This window comes from Pituophis catenifer, unplaced genomic scaffold (genome assembly GCF_029215685.1).
Source record: "Pituophis catenifer annectens isolate HBS135680 unplaced genomic scaffold, rPitCat1.0.hap2 SCAF_1, whole genome shotgun sequence".
NCBI classification, from domain to species: domain Eukaryota; kingdom Metazoa; phylum Chordata; class Lepidosauria; order Squamata; family Colubridae; genus Pituophis; species Pituophis catenifer.
The window spans coordinates 307,247,603-307,268,090 of NW_027256881.1; the positions used below are offsets into that span (position 1 = coordinate 307,247,603).

Consider the following 20,488-nt stretch of genomic DNA (forward strand, 5'->3'; position numbering starts at 1 on the left):
AAGACTCTGAGACAGGGGTGAACAATTATGGCAACTTGACAACTTCAACTCCCTGAATTCCCAAGCCAGCCATTTTGGCTCAGGAATTCTGGGAATTGAAGTCTGAAGATTGTAAAGATGCCATAGTTGGCCACCTCTAAGTGCTATGTTTATGACAAAAAAAAAATTAATAAAAAAAGTTTTTTACAGGACCACCCATGGTCTTATTTCTACACTCATATATACACACAGCTGTCACACTCTTCCTTTTTTGGTATAAACAATACCATGTGGTGCATAGAAAAGAAATAGGAAATAGTAATGCAGAGAGAAGTTAAGGGCAGTAGGAAGGACAAAGATAAGGAAAGAGGTAAAATTCCTTTATTCCAAGAGTATCCACTACACCTCTTCACACTCTTCTTGTCCGGACAAAATATGCTTGTTCCCGCTATTTCCTACAAATTTATTTGCTGCCTTTTCCTCTTTTCTTCTTTCTTCTTTCTCTTTTTATCATGGTTTTATCATATGTCCCCTTCCTATTGACCCTTTTACTCTTCCTTCATTTATGCAGATTATGGTTTGTTCCTCATGTATTGTCTCTGTATAAACAAATAACTGTGTGACAATTAGAACAGTTAATCAATGGAAGGACTTGCCTCCAGAAGTTCTGGATGCTCCATCACTGGAAATTTTTAGGAAGAGATTGGACAACCATTTGTTTGGAATTCCTGCTTGAGCAGGGGGTTGGATTAGAAGACCTCCAAGGACACTTCCAACTCTGTTATTCTGCTGTGCAAATCACTGTGCTTTTTTTGTACTGGTCTCTCAGTTTTGTTTTCCATCCACTTTGATTTAACACTCAGTCATTTGTGATCCAAGCCCTACAGCCACCTACACTTCATTATTCCTACTGCACTCAGCTAATTTTTATATTTCTTCCGAAACACTGAACTCTCACTTCCTTATAAGAAAAGGAAATGAGCAGAAACATGCCCATTACATCTTTTTTCACTTCTTTTGGCAAAAGTTATTATAAAAGGCATGTTCTGAATATACATCCTCATCCTCTTAAATCATCATCCATAAGCACTTCCTGCACATTTATCCACAAATACATTGAACATACAAGGCAAATTAACACATTCTTTTTTTTTACTCCCTCCTAAATGTTACTCACTGAAACAATTCCCTAAGCATTCCACTGATTTTCATGCAGGTTTTATTTCCATCATGACTTTACCAAATTCAACAACCAACAACAACACCATATTCATGCAAAACATTTTCCCCCAAAATTCAAGTCTGTTCATTGCATCGTATGCATCCTCTAAATCAACAGAAGTACAGCACATTTTCTTTCCCAAATTCATACATTCTAAATGACTGCTAAAGAACCAAAATCTGGTCTGCCTATCCATTAAAGTTGAAATATACGTCCAAAATTTGGCAATTGTCTCCTCATCTGCCTTTTATACCCTTTCACTCAGAAACCTGCAAAACGCCTTGATAAACACATTTGAGAAACTAATCCCCATGTAGTTCTTCTATTCAATTTTGTCGCCTTTCCCTTTGAACAGGAGAGAAAAAAATAGCTTTCTTCCCATCATTAGACTCTGATGCAAACTTGGTGCATGTTAAACAGGTCAGACAGCCACTGCATCAAGAAAGGACTCTCAGATTTTCACATATCTCTGGGTACATTTTCTATATCTGAAGCTTATTCTTTTTCAATGCTCCAACTTTCTTTTCATCATTTCTTTTTCCTTACTAACTCTAATAACATTTGTCTCAATTCTGTTCTAATGATAATATATGGTATTAATAACAGAACAGTTGTAGCTCAGGGTTGAAATGCGGGGGACATTGGTGTTCTCTGAGCTTGCTTGTTTTCTTGGTAACATCATCAATGCTGATAATATATTGTTATCATTCATAGAAATCTCTAAAAAAACACAAGTAAATTACAGCCTGATTCTATGTCAAGGATGCCTCCGCTATTCTGTTCCAAGTAGGACCTCATATCTAGAGACCACCTTGCAAATTAATGTATTATTGCTCACAACCCAACAACCCAGAAATGTTTCCTTCTTTTTTTATTCTCTAGAGATCTGCTTCCGTACACACTAAGATTGCCACAAGCAATATTGGAAGCCAATAGTGCCACGGAATTAGAAACCATCTCTGATTTGGGGACAGGTAAGATGTGTTGAAAACTGATACAATATACCTACAAATACGTACCTCTTATTTTGTTAGTTTGATTTTGTTATCTGATGCTACAGATTTCTGCAAGAAAAATACATTCCAGATTGCTGTGGTCTGTTCCTTCTCCCCATTGTGGAAGTGCTTTATAGAAATGTGTGAAAGGCTGTTGAGAAATATCTTCTATTTGAAGAGCCTTGGTGGCGCAGTAGTTAGAATGCAGTACTGCAGGCTACTTCTGCTGACTGATGGCTGCCAGCAGTTTGACAGTTCAAATCTCACCAGGCTCAAGGTTGACTCAGCCTTCCATCCTTCTGAGGTCAGTAAAATGAGGACCCAGATTGTTGGGGGCAATACGCTGACTCTGTAAACCACTTAGAGAGTGATGTAAAGCACTGCGAAGCGGTATATAAGTCTAAGTGTTATTGCAATTCTATTGCTATTGAAGGGATCCTCTCCTTTGATACATTGTCCAATTCAGCTCTGATTTAAACAGCCATTAAAGGGGATAACAGGAGCCTTGTATGTTTCAATCAACTGTAAGTAATGGGACAGGAGATGAAAAAAGAAAATCAGAACATTTTATTTCTGCTATTATTCTCAGCAGCGTTAGTGTACTTTATTGCAAATCTGAGTTCTATTTTCTTTTCTGATAATGTTTAAGGAACATTTTAGCATGGTGAGGGTGATGATTTGTTCTCCAAGCTTGTGGGTTGGTTTACATTTTAGCATGGTGTTTCTCAACCTTGGCAACTTTAAAATGGCTGAACTCAGCTCCCAGAATTGTTTAGGTAGCATACTGGCTAAGGAATTCTGGGAACTGAAGTCCACACATCTTAAAAGAGCCAAAGCTGGGAAACACTGCATTAGCACAACATTCTGCTTATGGCTCATGTAAAGAAATTCTAAATTGTGGACATTAGTCATTTTTGTTGCTTCACTTTGTTCATCGTTTATTGGTGGATAAATGGCAGAATCAAAAGGCATTGGGCAACTTTCTGCAATCAGAAATCTGTACCAACTTCCCCCACACATTTATGGGAAGACACAAATCTGAAAAAAAAACCAGGATTTTTCTGGCTGATGCTTACAACATTGTTAGTTACATAAAAAGAAACAACAGAGGTTTCTTTTTACAATTATATACTGTACATTAGGAGAAGCTGTATTTAAATGCTCCTTATGTGAGGGAATGAAACTAATTTTAGACATTTCTTTTTAAAAAAAAAATCATTAAAATAGATGAAGCAGAATACTTTTTGTACAGGAAGAATAGCATGGGTTAGATTTATTCTGATCCACACTATTCAATGCACCCAACCCTCAACAAGATGCCTTGAACATTTGATGGGATTGTAATGTTCTCATGCCATGCTGTCTAGAAGTACTAGAAGCTGTTGTCCCAAAATTATGGGTAGGAAAATCTAATTTGGTGTTTTCATATATTGAATTGGGCTCAGAGACATAAGGCAACCAATGACAATCGCCTCCAGCATGGAAATAATATGACTAGACTGACTTTTCACTGTCACTAATTGGGGGCAGTTACCAAGTTGTCTTCAAACACAGCTTCACACAGAGGATATGTCAATTGGCTAATTACATTTTGACAGATTTAAACTCATGTAATTGAAGGGAAGAAATGGATAGGAAGGATTTTTTAAAAAATTTGGAGTATAAATATTGCTACTGGGGCCTAAGAAGAGCTCACTTAGATCTGTCTGACTTGATTACATCCAAATTAGAATTCTACCTAAGGGATGGAGAAACACGTGGTTGTCCAGCTGTTGCTATTCTACAATTTCTGTTAACACTAGCCAGCATGAGGTATGGTGAAAGATGCTGAGAATAGTAGTTTAGCACAGGGGTCTCCAACCTTGGCAATTTTAAGACTTATAGACTTCAACTCCTAGAATTCCTCAGCCAGCTTTGCTTTGGTTGGAGATCTCTGGTTTAGCAAACATCTGGATGGATTCACATTCCTTACCTCTGAAGTAGAAGAGCACCCAACATTCTAAGATTGTCCCAGGGTCACCTCAGCTCTGGGTACAGACAATTTGCTCTTCTTCACAAAGATACATACAGAACTCAGTGACATCATCACCTATCTAAGAGGGCCAGGGAAAATGGTAGAAAACATGCAAATTTCTATCAAAAATTTGAAATACAAGATCAGAAGGAATTCTAGAAGGAATTCAATACATCCAGCTCAATCCCACTGTTTTAATACTGCTTTCATATGGAAGCATTATTCATTTCTGAGAATATATACTTATCTTTGTGTTTCTAGGTCTATTCTTACTTATTTTAAATAAAATAAGTGCAGTGTATTTGAGAAAAGGGATGAATAAACGGGTTCAGATTTCACCTGCGCTGCAATTTCACTGGAATTGCGGGTGTCTAATTCCTTGGGATTCATCAACTCATCTATAATATGAGATTAATATGTTCTGCCACATATAATTTTTCTCACAGTAAAGAATATGCCAAAGTGATTTAGATCAGAACTCCCGAATCCCCAGGCCACAGATCATCATCGGTCCATGGTCTGCCAGGTACTGGACCGCGCAAGCAAACGAAGCCCCATCTGCATACACACGGGATCCAGGCAATGCACGAAACCATGCCCCCCAGGCCATGGAAAAACCGCCCTCCATGGACCTGGTCCCTGGCGCTCAAAAGGTTGGGGGCCACTAGTTTAGATTATTAAAATAATATGCACACTAGTCTATGAGCCCTTGGAAATACTTTTTCAATTACAGAGTAAATTTGTCTTATACCAAATATATTAGCCAGGTAAACTTAATATTGTTTAGACTGACCAGCAGTTGCTTTCTAATATTTTAGGAAGGAACCTGGAAATACCCAGGACTAAACCTTGAACTTTCTGTTTGCAAAGTATGTGCTGTCTTATTAAGCTATAATACTAAACCTTCCTTTTAAAAAAGTCGTAATAAATAAGGGCATAACTAGACTGTAGTCCATCATATTTTTTAGGAAATCTAACCAACATAAAGAGGAGGTAACAATAGGTAGTGTGGCCATAGTTTCTTTCCTAAAAAGGAAAGATTTTATAATCTAAAACACTCACTTATTGCCAATTTCCACTTCCTCTGGAATCATAGGAGGTGGAATTCCCCATTTTGCACTGATCTTCCAAACTGATATATACATTGTTCTACAGACAACTTGTATTACCAGTTCCTTCCACAGTGAATGTGGTTTCTATCAAAACGTCATTGCTAAATTGTTGGTTTTTAGATTGCTCTCATTGGGATGAGACTGACAGTGCTTTTGTTTTTCAGTTTCGGTCTAGATTTTAACAGAATTTGTGTTTGTAGGACCTGGTTTAAAAAAAAAATAGCAAACACAAGAAATAAACAAATACAGTCAAAAATGTGCCTAGGAAGAATATGAAATGTAACAAAATTTTGCTTAGTACATTTCTGAAAAGAATTGATAAAACATTCACAGTACCAAATACTAGATTTTTAAATTTTAGAGTTATATTCCACTTTTCCTCAGATCAAGGTTGAATATAAAATTCCATCCCCCATTTTTTTCCCTACAAAAAGTAGTTTTGTCTATGCAATAGTGATTAGGTGAAAATTGGTCTATATGATACCATGATTGTAATGGATGTGAACATAAGTCTCCCCAGTCCTAGTCCAATATCATAACTCTAGGTTTTGTTGGCCCTTGAACCTTAGTAAATCAACCTTACGTGCAGCAAACATTTCTGAATTTCACCAAAGATGTCATCTATAACTCTAATTTGTTCAGTTCCTGCTGAATATTATGAAGAGGTTGAAGCCCTACTAAGCAGGTATACACAAAAGTATGAAGGCTATTGCTTAATGAATTGTAAGCCGCCCTGAGTCTCCGGAAAAGGGCAGCATGTAAATCGAACCAATAAATAAAGATAAGCTATCAACAGGACGTGGTGTAATTGTTCTCATTCAATTTAGAGTCTGTTGAATACTCTGCCTAAACTTGGGAAACGAACTTAAAAAATACTGTACTTTCACCACTTTTATTCTAAGCAAAAGGTCTGAAGCAAGCCCTATTCACAGTTAGGAATTCTTCTCCTTTGCAGGATTCATTGTCATGTATGCAGGTAATAGGCAATTTTCCTATATTCTAAGGTGACCAGACGTCCCGCTTTTGGTGGGACAGTCCCGCTTTTGAGCAATTTGTCCCACGTCCCGCGGCGTTTTAAAAAAGTCCCGATTTTTCATTCTGCCTCCTGAGTCCCGGCTGCCTCCTGAGTCCCAGCTGATGGCTAGAGGGAAAAAACTCTTGCCGCGGGGCTTCAAAGGGCCGCCCTACGTTGATTAGCTCGGCTTCCCCCTCTCAGATGATTTGCGCAGGGCTCTGCTCTTGCTAAATTGCTCAGCAGTTTTTTTTTTCTCTTTGTGCAAACCAAGCTCAAAACGAAACTGAAAGTAAAACAGGCTGTTGGCTTTGCTGTTTGCTTGCAATGTTGGAAAATTAGGCAGCAGATTTATTTTCCTTTTCCTCACAAAAAAGGTAGGTGCAAACAATGGGAAATTATTTAGGGCAAAAGAGGAGAGTTCAAGATTTTAAAACACAAAAGAAAAAAAAGCTCTTTTTAACTAGGGAATTGTAATAATTGAGATACTATTAATTGTATACTGTGTTGAAAGCAGAAATGGTTAAGTTGTGGTTTGGAGGAATATATGGGGGAAATTATTTGGTTTATTATTATTGGTAAGTATAATTAATTGATTTGTAAGAAATTGGATTGCATGGAAATAATTGGAATATTCATGTTCATATTGATTAATATACAAAAAAGATAGTTATATAACTAATTGATTTATATTAAAATGTTGAATTTGTATTAAACAACTGTATTACATAATTACATAATTAACCAATGTGAGGATGGATATAAAAATAGATGACAATGGGAAGGGGTATAATATAGAATAGAAGGGAAAAATTGAATTTGATTAAGATTATGAGCCTTGGTAGTACAGGGGTTTAAGGCACCCTGTTATTAAGCTGATTATTAAGACCAGCTGCCTGCAATTACTGCAGGGTTCGAATCTCGCCAAGGCTCAAGGTTGACTCAGCCTTCCATCCTTTCTAAGGTAGGTGAAATGAGGACCCAGTTTGTGGGGGCAATAAGCTGACTTTGTATAAATATACAAAAGGATGAAGGCTATTGCTGAGCACATTGTAAGCCGCCCTGAGTCTTCGGAGAAGGGCAGCATATAAATCAAATTAAAAAAAAAAAATTAGAGATGAGGATGAAGGGTAATATTGTTTTTTTAAAAAAATAGATGAGGAATAAATATGGCAAAAAGGAAATATAGAAATTGTAAATTTAATTGAAATGACTAAACACTGTTTAAATTTGTGAACCAGCCAAATATTCTGTTCAAAGAAAATACATTGTATGTTTGTATGTGTGTTTCTAATTATTGCTATTTATTCATATTTGTTCTCTTTTATTCTTTAAAGTTTAACAATTCATTCTTTATCTTAATATCTTTATATTTGTTTGGGGTTGGCTTTCTTCCCTTTCATCTTTTTTATTGTACAGCAATCTTTCTCCTCAAACCTACCACCTCTCTTTTCTTTCCTTCTTACTTTCTCTTCCCCTCACCCTCTTCTTCTCCTCCCTATTTCCTCTTCCTTTCTCCTTCTCCTCCTCTCTTCCTCCCTCTCTTACCATCACTCCTACTCTAATTTCCCTTCCCTTCCTTCATCCCTCTCTATTACTGTATCCTTTTATGCATATGGACTACTCAGAGGGCTGAAAAAGTTATTTTTGACTGGTCCTCGCACTTTTGACCAGTCCTCGAACTTACGACTGTCCTCACATTTTACATTTTTGCCCTATCTTGTCATCATGGTGAAGAGAAGCAGTTGTGAAATGAGTGACATGGTTGTTAAGAATGCTGCACGGGCATAAATGTGAGGATGGTCATAAGTGTGAGGACCAGTCAAAAGTGTGAGGACCTGTCAGAAATGACTTTCCAGCCCTCTGAGTAGTCCTTATACACATAGCCATGGCCACCCGGTCACATGACCAGCTAGCCACGCCCACCCAGTCACATGGCCTCCAAGCCACGCCCACACAATAAGCCACGCACACAATGATGTCCCTCTTACCAATGTTAAAATCTGTTCACCTTACCCTATACACATAGCCATGGCCACCCAGTCACATGACCAGCTAGCCACGCCCACCCAGTCACATGACCAGCTAGCCACGCCCACAAAATAAGCCACGCCCACAATGTCCCTCTTTACCAATGTTAAAATCTGGTCACCTTACTATATTCCCCAAAATAATAGCCCCTCTACAAAGTTGTTGTTGTTAGTTGCGAAGTCATGTCCAACCAATCGCGACCCCATGGACAACATTTCTCCAGGCCTTCCTGTCCTCTACCATCCTCTGGAGTCCATTTAAGCTCACGCCGACTGCTTCAGTGACTCCATCCACCCACCTCGTTCTCTGCCATCCCCTTCTTCTTTTGCCCTCAATCTTTCCCAGCATTAGGCTCTTCTCCAGTGAGTCCTTCCTTCTCATTAGATGGCCAAAGTATTTCAGTTTCATCTTCAGGACCTGACCTCAGGGTTGATCTCTAGGACTGACCAATTTGATCACCTTGCAGTCCAAGGGACTCGCAGGAGTCTTCTCCAGCACCATAGTTCAAAGGCCTCAATTCTTTGGCGCTTAGCCTTTCTTATGGATTTCTGTATAGATTACTCTACAAAGTAAGAGTAAGTAATCTCTGTTTCATTTAGGAATAGAAACCCATATGGACTATATGTGATACTTAGGCCCATAGTTTTATATAAATTATGGTTGTAATTGTATACAGTGTTGTGAACTATATCTACTGCAAAATATTGCCACCCATGTCCACGTTCAGCTTGGAAGACATTATACCAGTTAACAGATAGATGTAAAGTTGGATTATAATGTAGAAATTGAAACAACATCAAATGTGCTGGCTTTACCTTCTGAAAATGTTCAGCATTGTCTGTGTATCTGTGAGCGTGATCTCTCATCTATGAGAGCGTGAGCATGATCTCTCATCATCTACAGAGAGGACTACAATCTAGGTCAGAATCTTAGCAGCTGTCTGCATGATATTTTTTTCTAATTCTCAGTTGTTTAGTGAAGTGACTTATTACTATTAACGGTATTTTAGTATTTTTTCTAAATGAAGGTACACAGGAAAACTGGGGGAGTGAATTCTTCCATTAAAGAATTGTAAACTCACTTTCAGTTCTCTAAACAACCCCCTGCATTGAGCATAGGTTGTTCTATACCTCTGTTTGGTGGTAAAATTGTATTAGTGGATTTTCAGATTCTGGTATAAAATAAAATAGACTCTGGGGCATGAAATCTATCATGGGTAGCATTACAAGAACCATTCTAATGCAGGAAGCATTTTGGATACAGGGAATTCTGTTTTGCTATATTCAGTTAGACAGCTCGGGCAATTTTTCTGAGCACATCACCAGTTTGCTTCATAGACATCGTAAATTCTTGTAAATTGAAATAGACTATTCTGTACTTGTAACACAATTCTATACAATTGTCCATACCAGTAGTGGGTTTCAATTTAGTTTGCTACCGGTTTGCTCATGCGCGTGCGCTCATGCACATGTGCGATGCTTCTGTGCAGAAGCATCTGGGTGGGTGGGCGGAGGCTCCTGCCACCGCCGCTATCAGTTCGCCTGATCCGGGGTGAACTGGTAACAACCCACCACTGGTCCATACATGTAAAACATGTTAGTATATGTAATTTATACAAAATGATCTCTGTTAGGAGAAACTTTTGATTTCTAAAGAGTGGTAATATGGTTTTTCAGACCAAACCAAGACGTTATAGCAAGCTGCAATCTCTCTTCATCGTGCTGCCCTCTCAGCCCCCTATTCAAGGGTTAGATTAGGGTGGTAGCAGTGGTGGATTGTCCCCAGTTCGCACCGGTTCTATAGAACCAGTAGTAAAACCGGTGGGAGGCTCCGCCCACCGACCCCGACGTCATGAAAATGCTTCTGCGTATGCGCAGAAGAGCGCGCGCAGCCCCGCTGCAAACTGGTAGTAAAGGTAAGTAGAACCCACCCCTGGGTGGTAGCATTGGCATACATACACAACATATGGCTCACTGGCATTTTTTGAAACAATACATCCATTATTGGTAAATCAAATGTTGTCACCACCAATGAGAATCTGCCAATACTGTCCCAAAAGATATGCTGGCAAGTGCCTTCCGGCCTCCTGACACCACTAGCTCCAATGCTGCTGCCACATCGCTAACCACTGAACAGCTAATCCATTATGACTTAAAATTATTTTTAAGTGATCAACGTAGCCCTTTCACTCTACGAGTTGTGTAGGCTTGCTTATTGTAAACATGGAGGAGACCCCAACAATGTATTGGGAAGTAGACATGGGCAGAGTTGTCTCTCATGTGGTTTTTCTTCATAATTTGATGTTGACGTAGTTTATTAACTATCTTAACTACTTATTTTGCCCACCACAATAGAGTGATTTGGTTTTTAGCGAGGGTGGAATGCTTTCCTTTTTACATGTCATTTTAGGGCATCTTTGTACAACTTACTGATAATGCAAGGCTGAAGAGGCTGATAAGAGCTGGTCACTCAGGAAACCTCTCCCTGCATCAATTAGGTAATCCCTGCAAATAGAATCATAGTCTTACCATTACAATAAACTACTATGAGGAGAACTTTGAATCTTGCTTTCATGAGTTCTTCATGCAGAAACCTTTACACTTTTTATTTCTTTTGCTTGTTTCATATTGTTTGAGAGAGCATAGAACCCTTCCAGGTGCAAAGTCATGCAAACATTTTGGAAGCCTAGGACTCCATGCAACAAAGCTTTCCTAGTTTCATACAGTGGTAAATGGCTATTCTTAGCCCCATTAACTCATCTTCTTTGCCTCTTCTTATAGACCATCCTCCTTTCAAATGTTGAATTTACAACCAGTTGTGTGTACATTTATTAAACTGTTAATAAACTCTCCACTCCAGAATCAGCTAAACTATTGCTAAAAGGGAAGTATAATCATCTAAAACCAAACAGAGATGTCTTCAAGAGCCCAAGGATGCACAGCTTTGCAATACCGTCATCAGATTTTGCCATATACAAATTGTTGAAAGAGCTAATTTCATATTTGTATTCTATCATAGCTGATGAATAAAAAGTTGTTAGAAGTATATTCTGCAACATTGTTCCATATCCTTCTGTATCAAATATGCTTTGGGCACTGCATTTCCTTAATTATATTCTCAAACACATAGGTAAAAGCATTCAGAAAGTAGTCCGAAGTGCATTTCCTGGGGTCCAAGGAATTTTTTTTTAGAATCACATAGTTGAAAGGAAATTCAAATAATCTGGTCTTTGTTGGTAAAAGCAAAAGTCTCTTAAATCTTCCCTGATAAATGGACACCCAACCACTTATTAATCATATATAAAACACAATCTTCCAGGTAGAAATGAATCTATGTTTGACCTGTCTCATAAATCTTCAAATAATATTTCTTGCATAATATTTCCATATTCATTTGTAGATTAACACTCTACCATTAAAAAGGAAGCAATTTATGCTATGAGTTGGCCTGATGGCACCATTTGAAATAGAATTGAGTAATAAGGTTCCAAATGGCTTTGAAAGCACAGCTACCAACATGCTCACTAAAATTAAGGTGACAAATGACTTTGGAAGTAATGGGTCTCATCCTATCCAGGAAATTTACATTGAGAAAAATGCTGGCTATCCCTAAATATTCATGAAGGCTATTCACTTCCTTTCCTCCTACAATATCATTACACTATTTATCTTAATTTACATTAATTGGATTAGTTTGAAACACTGTGATATATTAATGTACAGGTGGAGACAGAATAATTCTACTTTTTAAGCAACATTGTACAAGTAGTGTAAAAACATCATTGCTTTTGGTTGGCTATTATTGTGGATATGCTTATTTATTCACAGGTTTCTGGAACTCTTCTTTACATCAAAGACAAGGAAAAAGGCTTCTCCATTCTGTGAAAGACCCTGCTTACATCACAGCTCAGGCAAAAAAAGGAAAGAACCCCAGCCAGCCTTTTGCAAGCGGCACGAACAATTGTTCATGTGAAACTGAGCTGGCAATAGGAAGTGACAAGCTGTGGTTTGTAAATCCTATTTTTATAGAGGAGAGCAGCTATCAATTTCCCCCACATGTTTCTCCTTCAGAGATCTTCAAGGAGAGTCCTTCTGGTGGTAGAAACCTTGTGACAAAACCTCCAAAGAAATCTCCTACTCGACGTCCTCCCCCTCCTCCTCCCCCTCCTTCTCTTCCTCCTCCTTCTCTTCCTCCTCCTCCTCTTCCTCCTCCTCCTCCTCCTCCTCCACCACCACCACCACCTCTATTGTCCTTTCATGCTGGGAAACAAGCCAAAACATCTTCTATGACCCCTTCCAAAGACGATCAATTCCATAATTTGGAGAAAACCAAAAAGGAGATGAAAACTGAAATTAGCAAAGACAAGGAAGATAGCAGACAAGAGCTCTTTTTGCCTCATAGCCTTCCATCTACAAATTCAAAGAAGATTCCTCCATCCATTCCACCAAGGCGATGTTCATCTGAGAGAACTTCAGGAAACTCTTGCTTTGATAAAAGTCAGAAATGTTCGCCGTCAGAAGAACAACAAGTAGAAAAACAGAATAGGAGGAATGAAACTTTGACTAACGATCACCAGGGTGATAAAGCTCCAGATGTATTGGTGGAAGTGACAGAGAAATCTGCCTCAAATGCTCAGAATGTGACACCTGATGGAGAGGACAAGAAGGAACTTACGGAGCAGCAGCAGAATTTATCATCTGGAAAACCCTCCCAGCCTCCCATCCCACCACTGAGAAAGAAGAGGTTCTTTAAACAATCATCATCTACCAGCTCTTTCTCTTTGGAGCACAAGAACATTGAAGAGTCAGAAGTTCAAGAAGAAAATAAACAAAGAGTAGAAAAAACTTCCTCTGTTTCCAAAAAGGAATCAAAATCTCATCTTAAGCTTGTCAGCCTATCAGATTGTGAACGGTCAAGTGATTCATTGCATTCTCCTGTAGGCAATGCAAGGGCTCAAATGTCTGCCTCTGAGCCAGATTCTTATTCTACAAGCAGCACTGAAGATGAATTTGAATTGAGGACCAGTCCTACAGTGAAGAAGACCCATTCTATGATTTTAGGCAGGGCCAAGCGTCGTCTGTCCATGGTCAGCCTAAGCAATGTCTTCACAGCATTTCTCTCTTCTGACCGAAAGCTCCAGAAGAAGATTGTGGAACTGGCCCAGGATAAAGACTCTTACTTTGGCAACTTGGTGCAGGACTATAAAGTCTACAGTCTGGAGATGATGGCAAAGCAGATCTCCAGCACAGAAATGCTACAAGAGATTCGCTTAATGATGACACAATTGAAAAGTTACTTAATTCAAAGTACCGAGCTGAAATCTTTAATGGACCAGACAGTTCACACAGATGAGAAGCTAGGTGAGTGTTCACATTTTTATGGCAGTTTTGATCTATAAGCAAGAATGGCATACGGTTTCATTGCATATGGACTAGGGTAATAGGAGATATAGTCATTATCATCTAGTGGTTCTCTAGATCCAACCCAACCTGTGATGGAGTCTTGCCCCCAACAGAGCATTAAGAATATGCTTCTGTTGTTCCTTCCCTTTTCAGAATGGTATTTTAGAAAATGGGATGGAGAAAAAAATCACTTGCCCTGAGTTAAAGAATATGTTTTTATTTCTGAACCCCATTCCCTGCATCTCAGCATACATCTACAGCTGATAGTTATCCTTAATTTTAAAACGCTTTGAATCATATGCACTCAACAAAAATAATCATCAATTTAACAGGATGAACATGGAGATAATGTAGAGACAAGTATCGATCAAAGTTGATACCTTTTTCCAACTACACTTTTTCCCATAGTCCTTTTTCTTCTTTTTATTTCACATGGGGATAAACTAGGGTACATGTGGTAAATTAACAATATAAATGCAAACAAGGACATGCATGGTGGGCAGAATATGTAAGGAGAAAGTAGGTTTCTGAAAAATTGGTTATTTTTTTTAACTTTTTGATCCTCGGCTTAGTTTTGGGTAAATATTCCCAGGATTAGGACAGAAAAGAAGATGCAAAGCATCTTTTGTTAAGTCTGATAAATGGCCGCTATTCAGTGGTAGATTTCACACACACAGTTATCCACAGATTTTTTAAAAAAACATGTTTCAAAACAACAGCTGATTGTGGGTGACTTGGAAGTAAATGTGTCCATTTCTTTTATAATATCCTGTTTCCTCCAAAATAAGACATCCCCTGATAATAAGTCCAATCGGGCTTTTGAGCACATGACAATAACGCCAAGCGCTTATTTCAGGATTCAAAAAAATATAAGACAAGGTCTTATTTTGGGGGAAACACGGTATTATCATGCACTTTGGTATCCAGGCATCTAGTCTATGAGACTGTTTTTGATATAAACACATGGAGAAAGCTTATTCTACTAATTTTCTCATTTCAGACTGCTTTTAAAATGTGTAGAAATGTCAGTTCGATGAAATTGAAATTTCCATGGTCATTAACTATCCCCCTTTCACTATCCAACTCCTTATTATTGTACAGATTGTAATTTTTGAGTTATTTAGTTTAAGGATATAATTGTATCCTTTGCATGTGTTACATTAATAATATTACAGATTTCAATTTCCATCAACCCCAGGGGCAAGGAATTGTGGGAGTGCATTCCAAAGCATTTTGAAAGCACCAGGAATGCCTATTTTGCCATGCCCATTAATTTGGTACTAACACTACTGGAGTCATTGAAATTATCTCTGATTAAATCTTGGGAGCTCATAAATGCTATGATTGCATGTAAATTAGTATTACTGAAATGTTAGTTTGTAAATTAGTAAATTAGTATTACTGAAATGTTTGTGTTGTGAATTAAATTATAGATTGGTCTGATTAGTTCTGAGAGAAGCAAGGGAGTTTGTCTTGGGAGCCATCACTGCATTTGTATGAAAGTGCCTTTTTAAAAAGATGCATCTTGTATGTGTATGTCATTACTTCTCCAGCTGCTACAACGAAGATCAAGTACTTTGGCTGTAATCTCAGGGACTGATTTGGATTGTTAACACTCTAGAGCTGAGACAGGACAGTGTGAATCAACTTGCTGAACTTTTGCAAAAATAAACTTGGGACTTTGCTCATTTATTGGAAACCTTAGGCAATGATTTTAGTAGAATATGAGCTATAGAATGATGAACTATGACGCTACAGAATTTAATACTAGGATTGCACTCCATGAGCAAAATACTTGTTTTGCAGATATTAAAACAACTATGAGTCTGATGTGGAAATGAAAGTTTTAAGAATTGCTCCATCACATATCCACTTGAAGGAATCATCTATTTACACAGACATGCTGTTGATATTTCCTCCTAATCAGGAACTGATGTTTTGACTACTTCATTCAGTTCCCAGAAACCAGGCACATATGTAAAAACTAAAAATATTTTTTAAAAAAAGCACCTTCTTTGATATTCTGTTTTAATTTATTATCTATACTTTCTTAAGTGAATTATCTATCTGGTTATCTCAAACATTGAACACTACTTTGTATAGAGCCCCTTCCAGGAGAATGGCTTGAGGCAATTCTTTCCTTTTCTCCATCTCTGTAAAAAGACCTTGGTAAGAATTAAAAAGTATATGTGAACTTGCAGGAGAAAGTCCAGAATTGCAGCATTCCCAGCAGAAAAACATTTTTCTTAAATGAGGAAACAGACAGACAGACAGACAGGCAGGCAGGCAGGCAGGCAGGCAGACAGACAGACAGACAGACATATTGCATCTGTTCACTAAAGCTGTAGGAGATGACCAGGCTGAGCCTGAGGGAGGGGTCAAATGTGTCATCAGTCATGAGTTCCTTCGCACCCATAAGAGATCTAAATTCAACTCACTGTGAATTCCTTATTTACAGCCAAATTGCTTTAACCGTTAGTAGTTCAGATTCTTATAGAGAGTTTGTAATAAATCTTTCTACCTATTTGAACTGCCTAGATCTCCTGATTTCCATGGTGCTTGACAAAAGCTCTGTCTTAGCTCAAGTGGTGATGAAATATGATGTTTATTTTATTTACAAATAGCCTTTAGTAAGAGAATACCTATCTTTGACTTCACCAAAGCCTAGTCCCTCAAATTTGATTATAAAGTGGCTAATGGAATTTGTACAAATATGCACAGGTGTCCAGAATGATGGCAGAGAAAACCAAAAATTACATCTTACTGTGAAAGTTAATTGAGGTCAGGATTAAAGTAGATAAAACAACAAAGTCATTATTAGCTGTGTTGATGTAAATCTCTATGGGTTCCAAAGTCTGAATATGCCAGTCTTATTATGTTGTTGCTTTCTTGTATATTCCTTTGACATGTTTTATTTTCCCTCTTTTCAGAGGTGATAATAGAATCCGCTTTGCACAAATGTGTCTTGAAGCCTTTAAAAGTGCCCATTGATACTTACCTACGGGAAATCCATAACAAAGATGGATCTTTCAAACTCCTAAAGGAAAACCAGCAAGTCATACAAAATACAACCACAACCGAATTGGGAGTCACCACTAGTGTGCCTGAATCTGCATTGCTGGAAAGAATATTCCATAAATTCACAACCATGACCAAGGCTTATTCTCCAGAAAAGAAAATCAGCATTCTACTGAAGTCTTGCAAACTCATTTATGATTCTATGACTCAAGGGAATCCAGGTACTATTTTAAAAAAAACTTTAAAAAAGTGGCCATACCTTTTAATATTAATAGCTATTCTGATAAAGTAACAATGATGATTAGTGTAGATTTTGCTAGATAAACAGAACCTTCAGAATTTTTGTTTATGGACGACAGCAGTATCTGAGCAGATACAGAAACAACTGAATTAAACACACTAGACTAGACTTTATCAAACAGTTGTTAGGTTGTAACAGTTGTACTTAACCAGTGGAACAACTTGCCTCCGTAAGTTGTGAACTCTCCAGCACTGGAAGTTTTTAAGAAGAGATTGGACAATCATTTGTCTGAAATGGGTTTCCTGCCTGAGCATGGAGTTGGACTAGTAGGCCTTCAAAGTCCCTTCCAACTCTGTTATTCTATTCCAGAGGTCAGCAACCCGCGGCTCTGGAGCAACATGTGGCTCTTTCATCCCTCTATTGCGGCTCCCTGTTGCTGGTCTGCTCCACAATAGATAGGGCTTTTGGTCCTAGGAGGAGACTCTAGGGTGGGAGAACCAGACTTCCGGTCAGCAGAGGAAAAAGGACGCTGCACTAGGAGGAGACTATGATGGGGGAACTGGACTTCTGGTTGGCTCCAGAATTGAATAGGGGCTTCTGGTTAGGACCTTTGTGGCTCTTGGCAACTTAACTTAAACTTGGCAACTTTAAGATTGATTCAGAATTGGATCAATCCTTCTTGAATACCTTCCAGATGTGTTGGAACTGCGACTCCTAAATTTATTTATTTGTTGGGTTTTTATTATTTTATTATTCCTAGGCCCCATAATCCAAAAATTCTTGAATTAAAAAACAGAAAGTAATAGTTAAAATTATTATGTTCCACTCATTTAATTTTGAGATAGCACTGCAGACTGACACATGATATCTTGGAAAATCACCCCAAATAAGTCCAAAAACATAATCAATAAATATATTGTGACATATATTTCCTAAAATAATTTGGCTTTCAATTGTTCCTGAAAAACTAAGATAGAGGAGGGCTGGTCATGTTTGAAGAAGAAGGAGGTACCAGAGGCAGATTTATTTATTTATTTATTTATTATTGAATTTCTATACCGCCCTTCTCCCTGAGGACTCAGGGCGGTTTACAGCCAGAATTAAAAAACATGCAATACAAATATTAAAAAAACAATTAAAAGATATATAAATTTGGCCCAATTAAAACTCATTACCAATTAAAACATTTAAAACATTTAAAAAACATTTAAAAATTTCTTCTTAAGCCAGCCCGGCTTGGTTGAAAAAATGGCTTTTAAGGGCACGACGGAAGGCACTGAGGTCTTGGATTCTTCTTATCTCTGGGGGCAGCTGATTCCAGAGGGTAGGTGCCCCCACAGAGAAGGCCCTCCCCCTGGGGGTCAACAGCCTACACTGTTTGGCTGATGGCACCCCGAGGAGGCCCTCTCTGTGGGAGCACACGGGTTGATGGGAGGTCGTCGGTAGCAGCAGGCGGTCTCGAAGATAGCTAGGCCCTATGCCATGGAGCGCTTTGAAGGTGATAACCAGCACCTTGAAGCACACCCGGAAGACCACCGGGAGCCAGTGCAGCTCGCACAGGAGCGGTGTTACATGGGAGCGCCATGCTGCTCCCTTCACTACCCGCGCTTCTGCGTTCTGGACCAGCTGGAGCCTCCAGGTGCTCCTCAAGGGGAGCCCCATGTAGAGACCGTTGCAGTAGTCAAGGCGAGAGGTGACGAGGGCATGAGTGACTGTGCACAGGGAATCCCGATCAAGAAAGGGCCGCAACTGGCGAATCAGGCGAACCTGACAAAAGGTCCCCCTGGTTACAGCCGTCAGATGTTCCTCCAAAGACAGCTGCATATCCAGGAGGACTCCCAGATTGTGAGCCCTCTCTGTGGGGGCCAACGACTCACCCCCAATAGTCAGTGATGGAGTCAACTGACTATATTGGGATGCCGGGAGCCACAGCCACTCAGTCTTGGAAGGGTTGAGCTTGAGCCTGTTCCTCCCCATCCAGACCCGCACAACCTCCAGGCACTGGGACATCACTTCAAGGGCATCGTTGGGGTGGCCTGGGGTGGAGATGTACAGCTGGGTGTCATCAGCATACTGGTGGTATCTCACCCCAAAGCCACGGATGATCTCACCCAGCGGCTTCACATAAATGTTGAACAGAAGGGGCGAGAGGACCGATCCCTGCGGCACTCCACAAATGAGAGGCCTCGAGGTCGACCTCTGCCCCCCTGCCAACACAAACTGTGACCGGTTGGAGAGAAAGGAGGAGAACCACCGTAACACAGTGCCTCCCACCCCCAACTCTTCCAGCCGGTGCAGCATGATATCATGGTCGATGGTATCAAAAGCCGCTGAGAGGTCTAACAGGACCAGAACAGAGGAGCAGCCCCTGTCCCGAGCCCTCCAGAGATCATCAACCTACGCGACCAATGCCGTTTCCGTGCTGTGCCCAGACCTGAAACCCGACTGGAACGGATCTAGATAAGATGTTTCCTCCAGGAATTGCGGAAACTGTCGCGCGACCACACTCTCAACAACCTTTGCCATAAAGCGAAGGTTGGAGACAGGACGATAGTTGGCCAATATTGCCGGATCCAGGGACGGCTTCTTGAGGAGAGGCCTCACCACCGCCTCTTTCAAGGCGGTGGGGTAGTAACCCTCACTCAACGAAGCGTTGACAACACCCTGGAGCCAGCCTTGTGTAACCTCCCGGGAAGCCAGTACCAACCAGGAGGGACACCGGTCCAGTAAACATGTGGCCGCACTAAGTCTCCCCAAAATCCTGTCCACATCATCAGGAGTCACAGCATCAAACTTTTCCCAGATAACATTCTCAAGACTATTCCTCGTCACCCTGCCCTGATCTACCCAGTCAGAGTCCAAATCCCCCCGGATCTGAGTGATTTTGTCATACAGGTATTGTCCGAAATCCTCCGCCCTGCCTTCCAAGGGATCCTCCCGCACTCCCGGATGGAGCAGGGAGCGGGTTACCCTGAACAGGGCGGCCAGATGATTCCCTGATGACGCAATAGAGGCGGAAAAGTAATTAAACTTTGCTGTCTTTATCGCCACTAGGTAGGCCTTAATATGCGACACATATTAAGATACAGCATTAGAAAAACAAAGTTGCAAATCTCCATTCGCTTTTACCTTAGGGTACTGGAGAACTACTAGCAGCTCTTTCCATGTCATATATATTGGGCAGGTTCTCCTGTGTGGAGAAGATCTTCCTGGAGAAGTTCATGCACAGCAAGGACTCGGGTACATTTGTTGGATAACAGATTGGAAATAGGCACACTAGTTCCACCAGTTCAGCAGGACCATTTGTTTATTTTAATAAAATGTATAGCTTGCTCCAGCCTGCTATAACTTTGGAAGGCTTATATAATACCATCGTATAGGTACAGTACAGGGGTGAAATGTAAAATTTGTTACTACCGGTTCTGTGGGCGTAGCTTGGTGGTGGTGGGGTAATGTGACTGG

The 20,488-nt window shown here is 39.7% G+C and overlaps 1 protein-coding gene across 1 annotated transcript in view; it reads left to right on the plus strand.

Moving 5' to 3' along the window:
• The window catches only part of RIN3 (Ras and Rab interactor 3), a 50,281-nt gene that overhangs the window by 8,011 nt on the left and 21,782 nt on the right, over window positions 1-20,488 (plus strand). Inside the window, exons 4-6 of the mRNA XM_070936085.1 lie at window positions 2,084-2,175; window positions 12,193-13,725; window positions 16,698-17,006. Of these exons, the coding sequence (XP_070792186.1) occupies window positions 2,084-2,175; window positions 12,193-13,725; window positions 16,698-17,006 (1,934 nt within the window). The remainder of the gene's footprint in view (window positions 1-2,083; window positions 2,176-12,192; window positions 13,726-16,697; window positions 17,007-20,488) is intronic.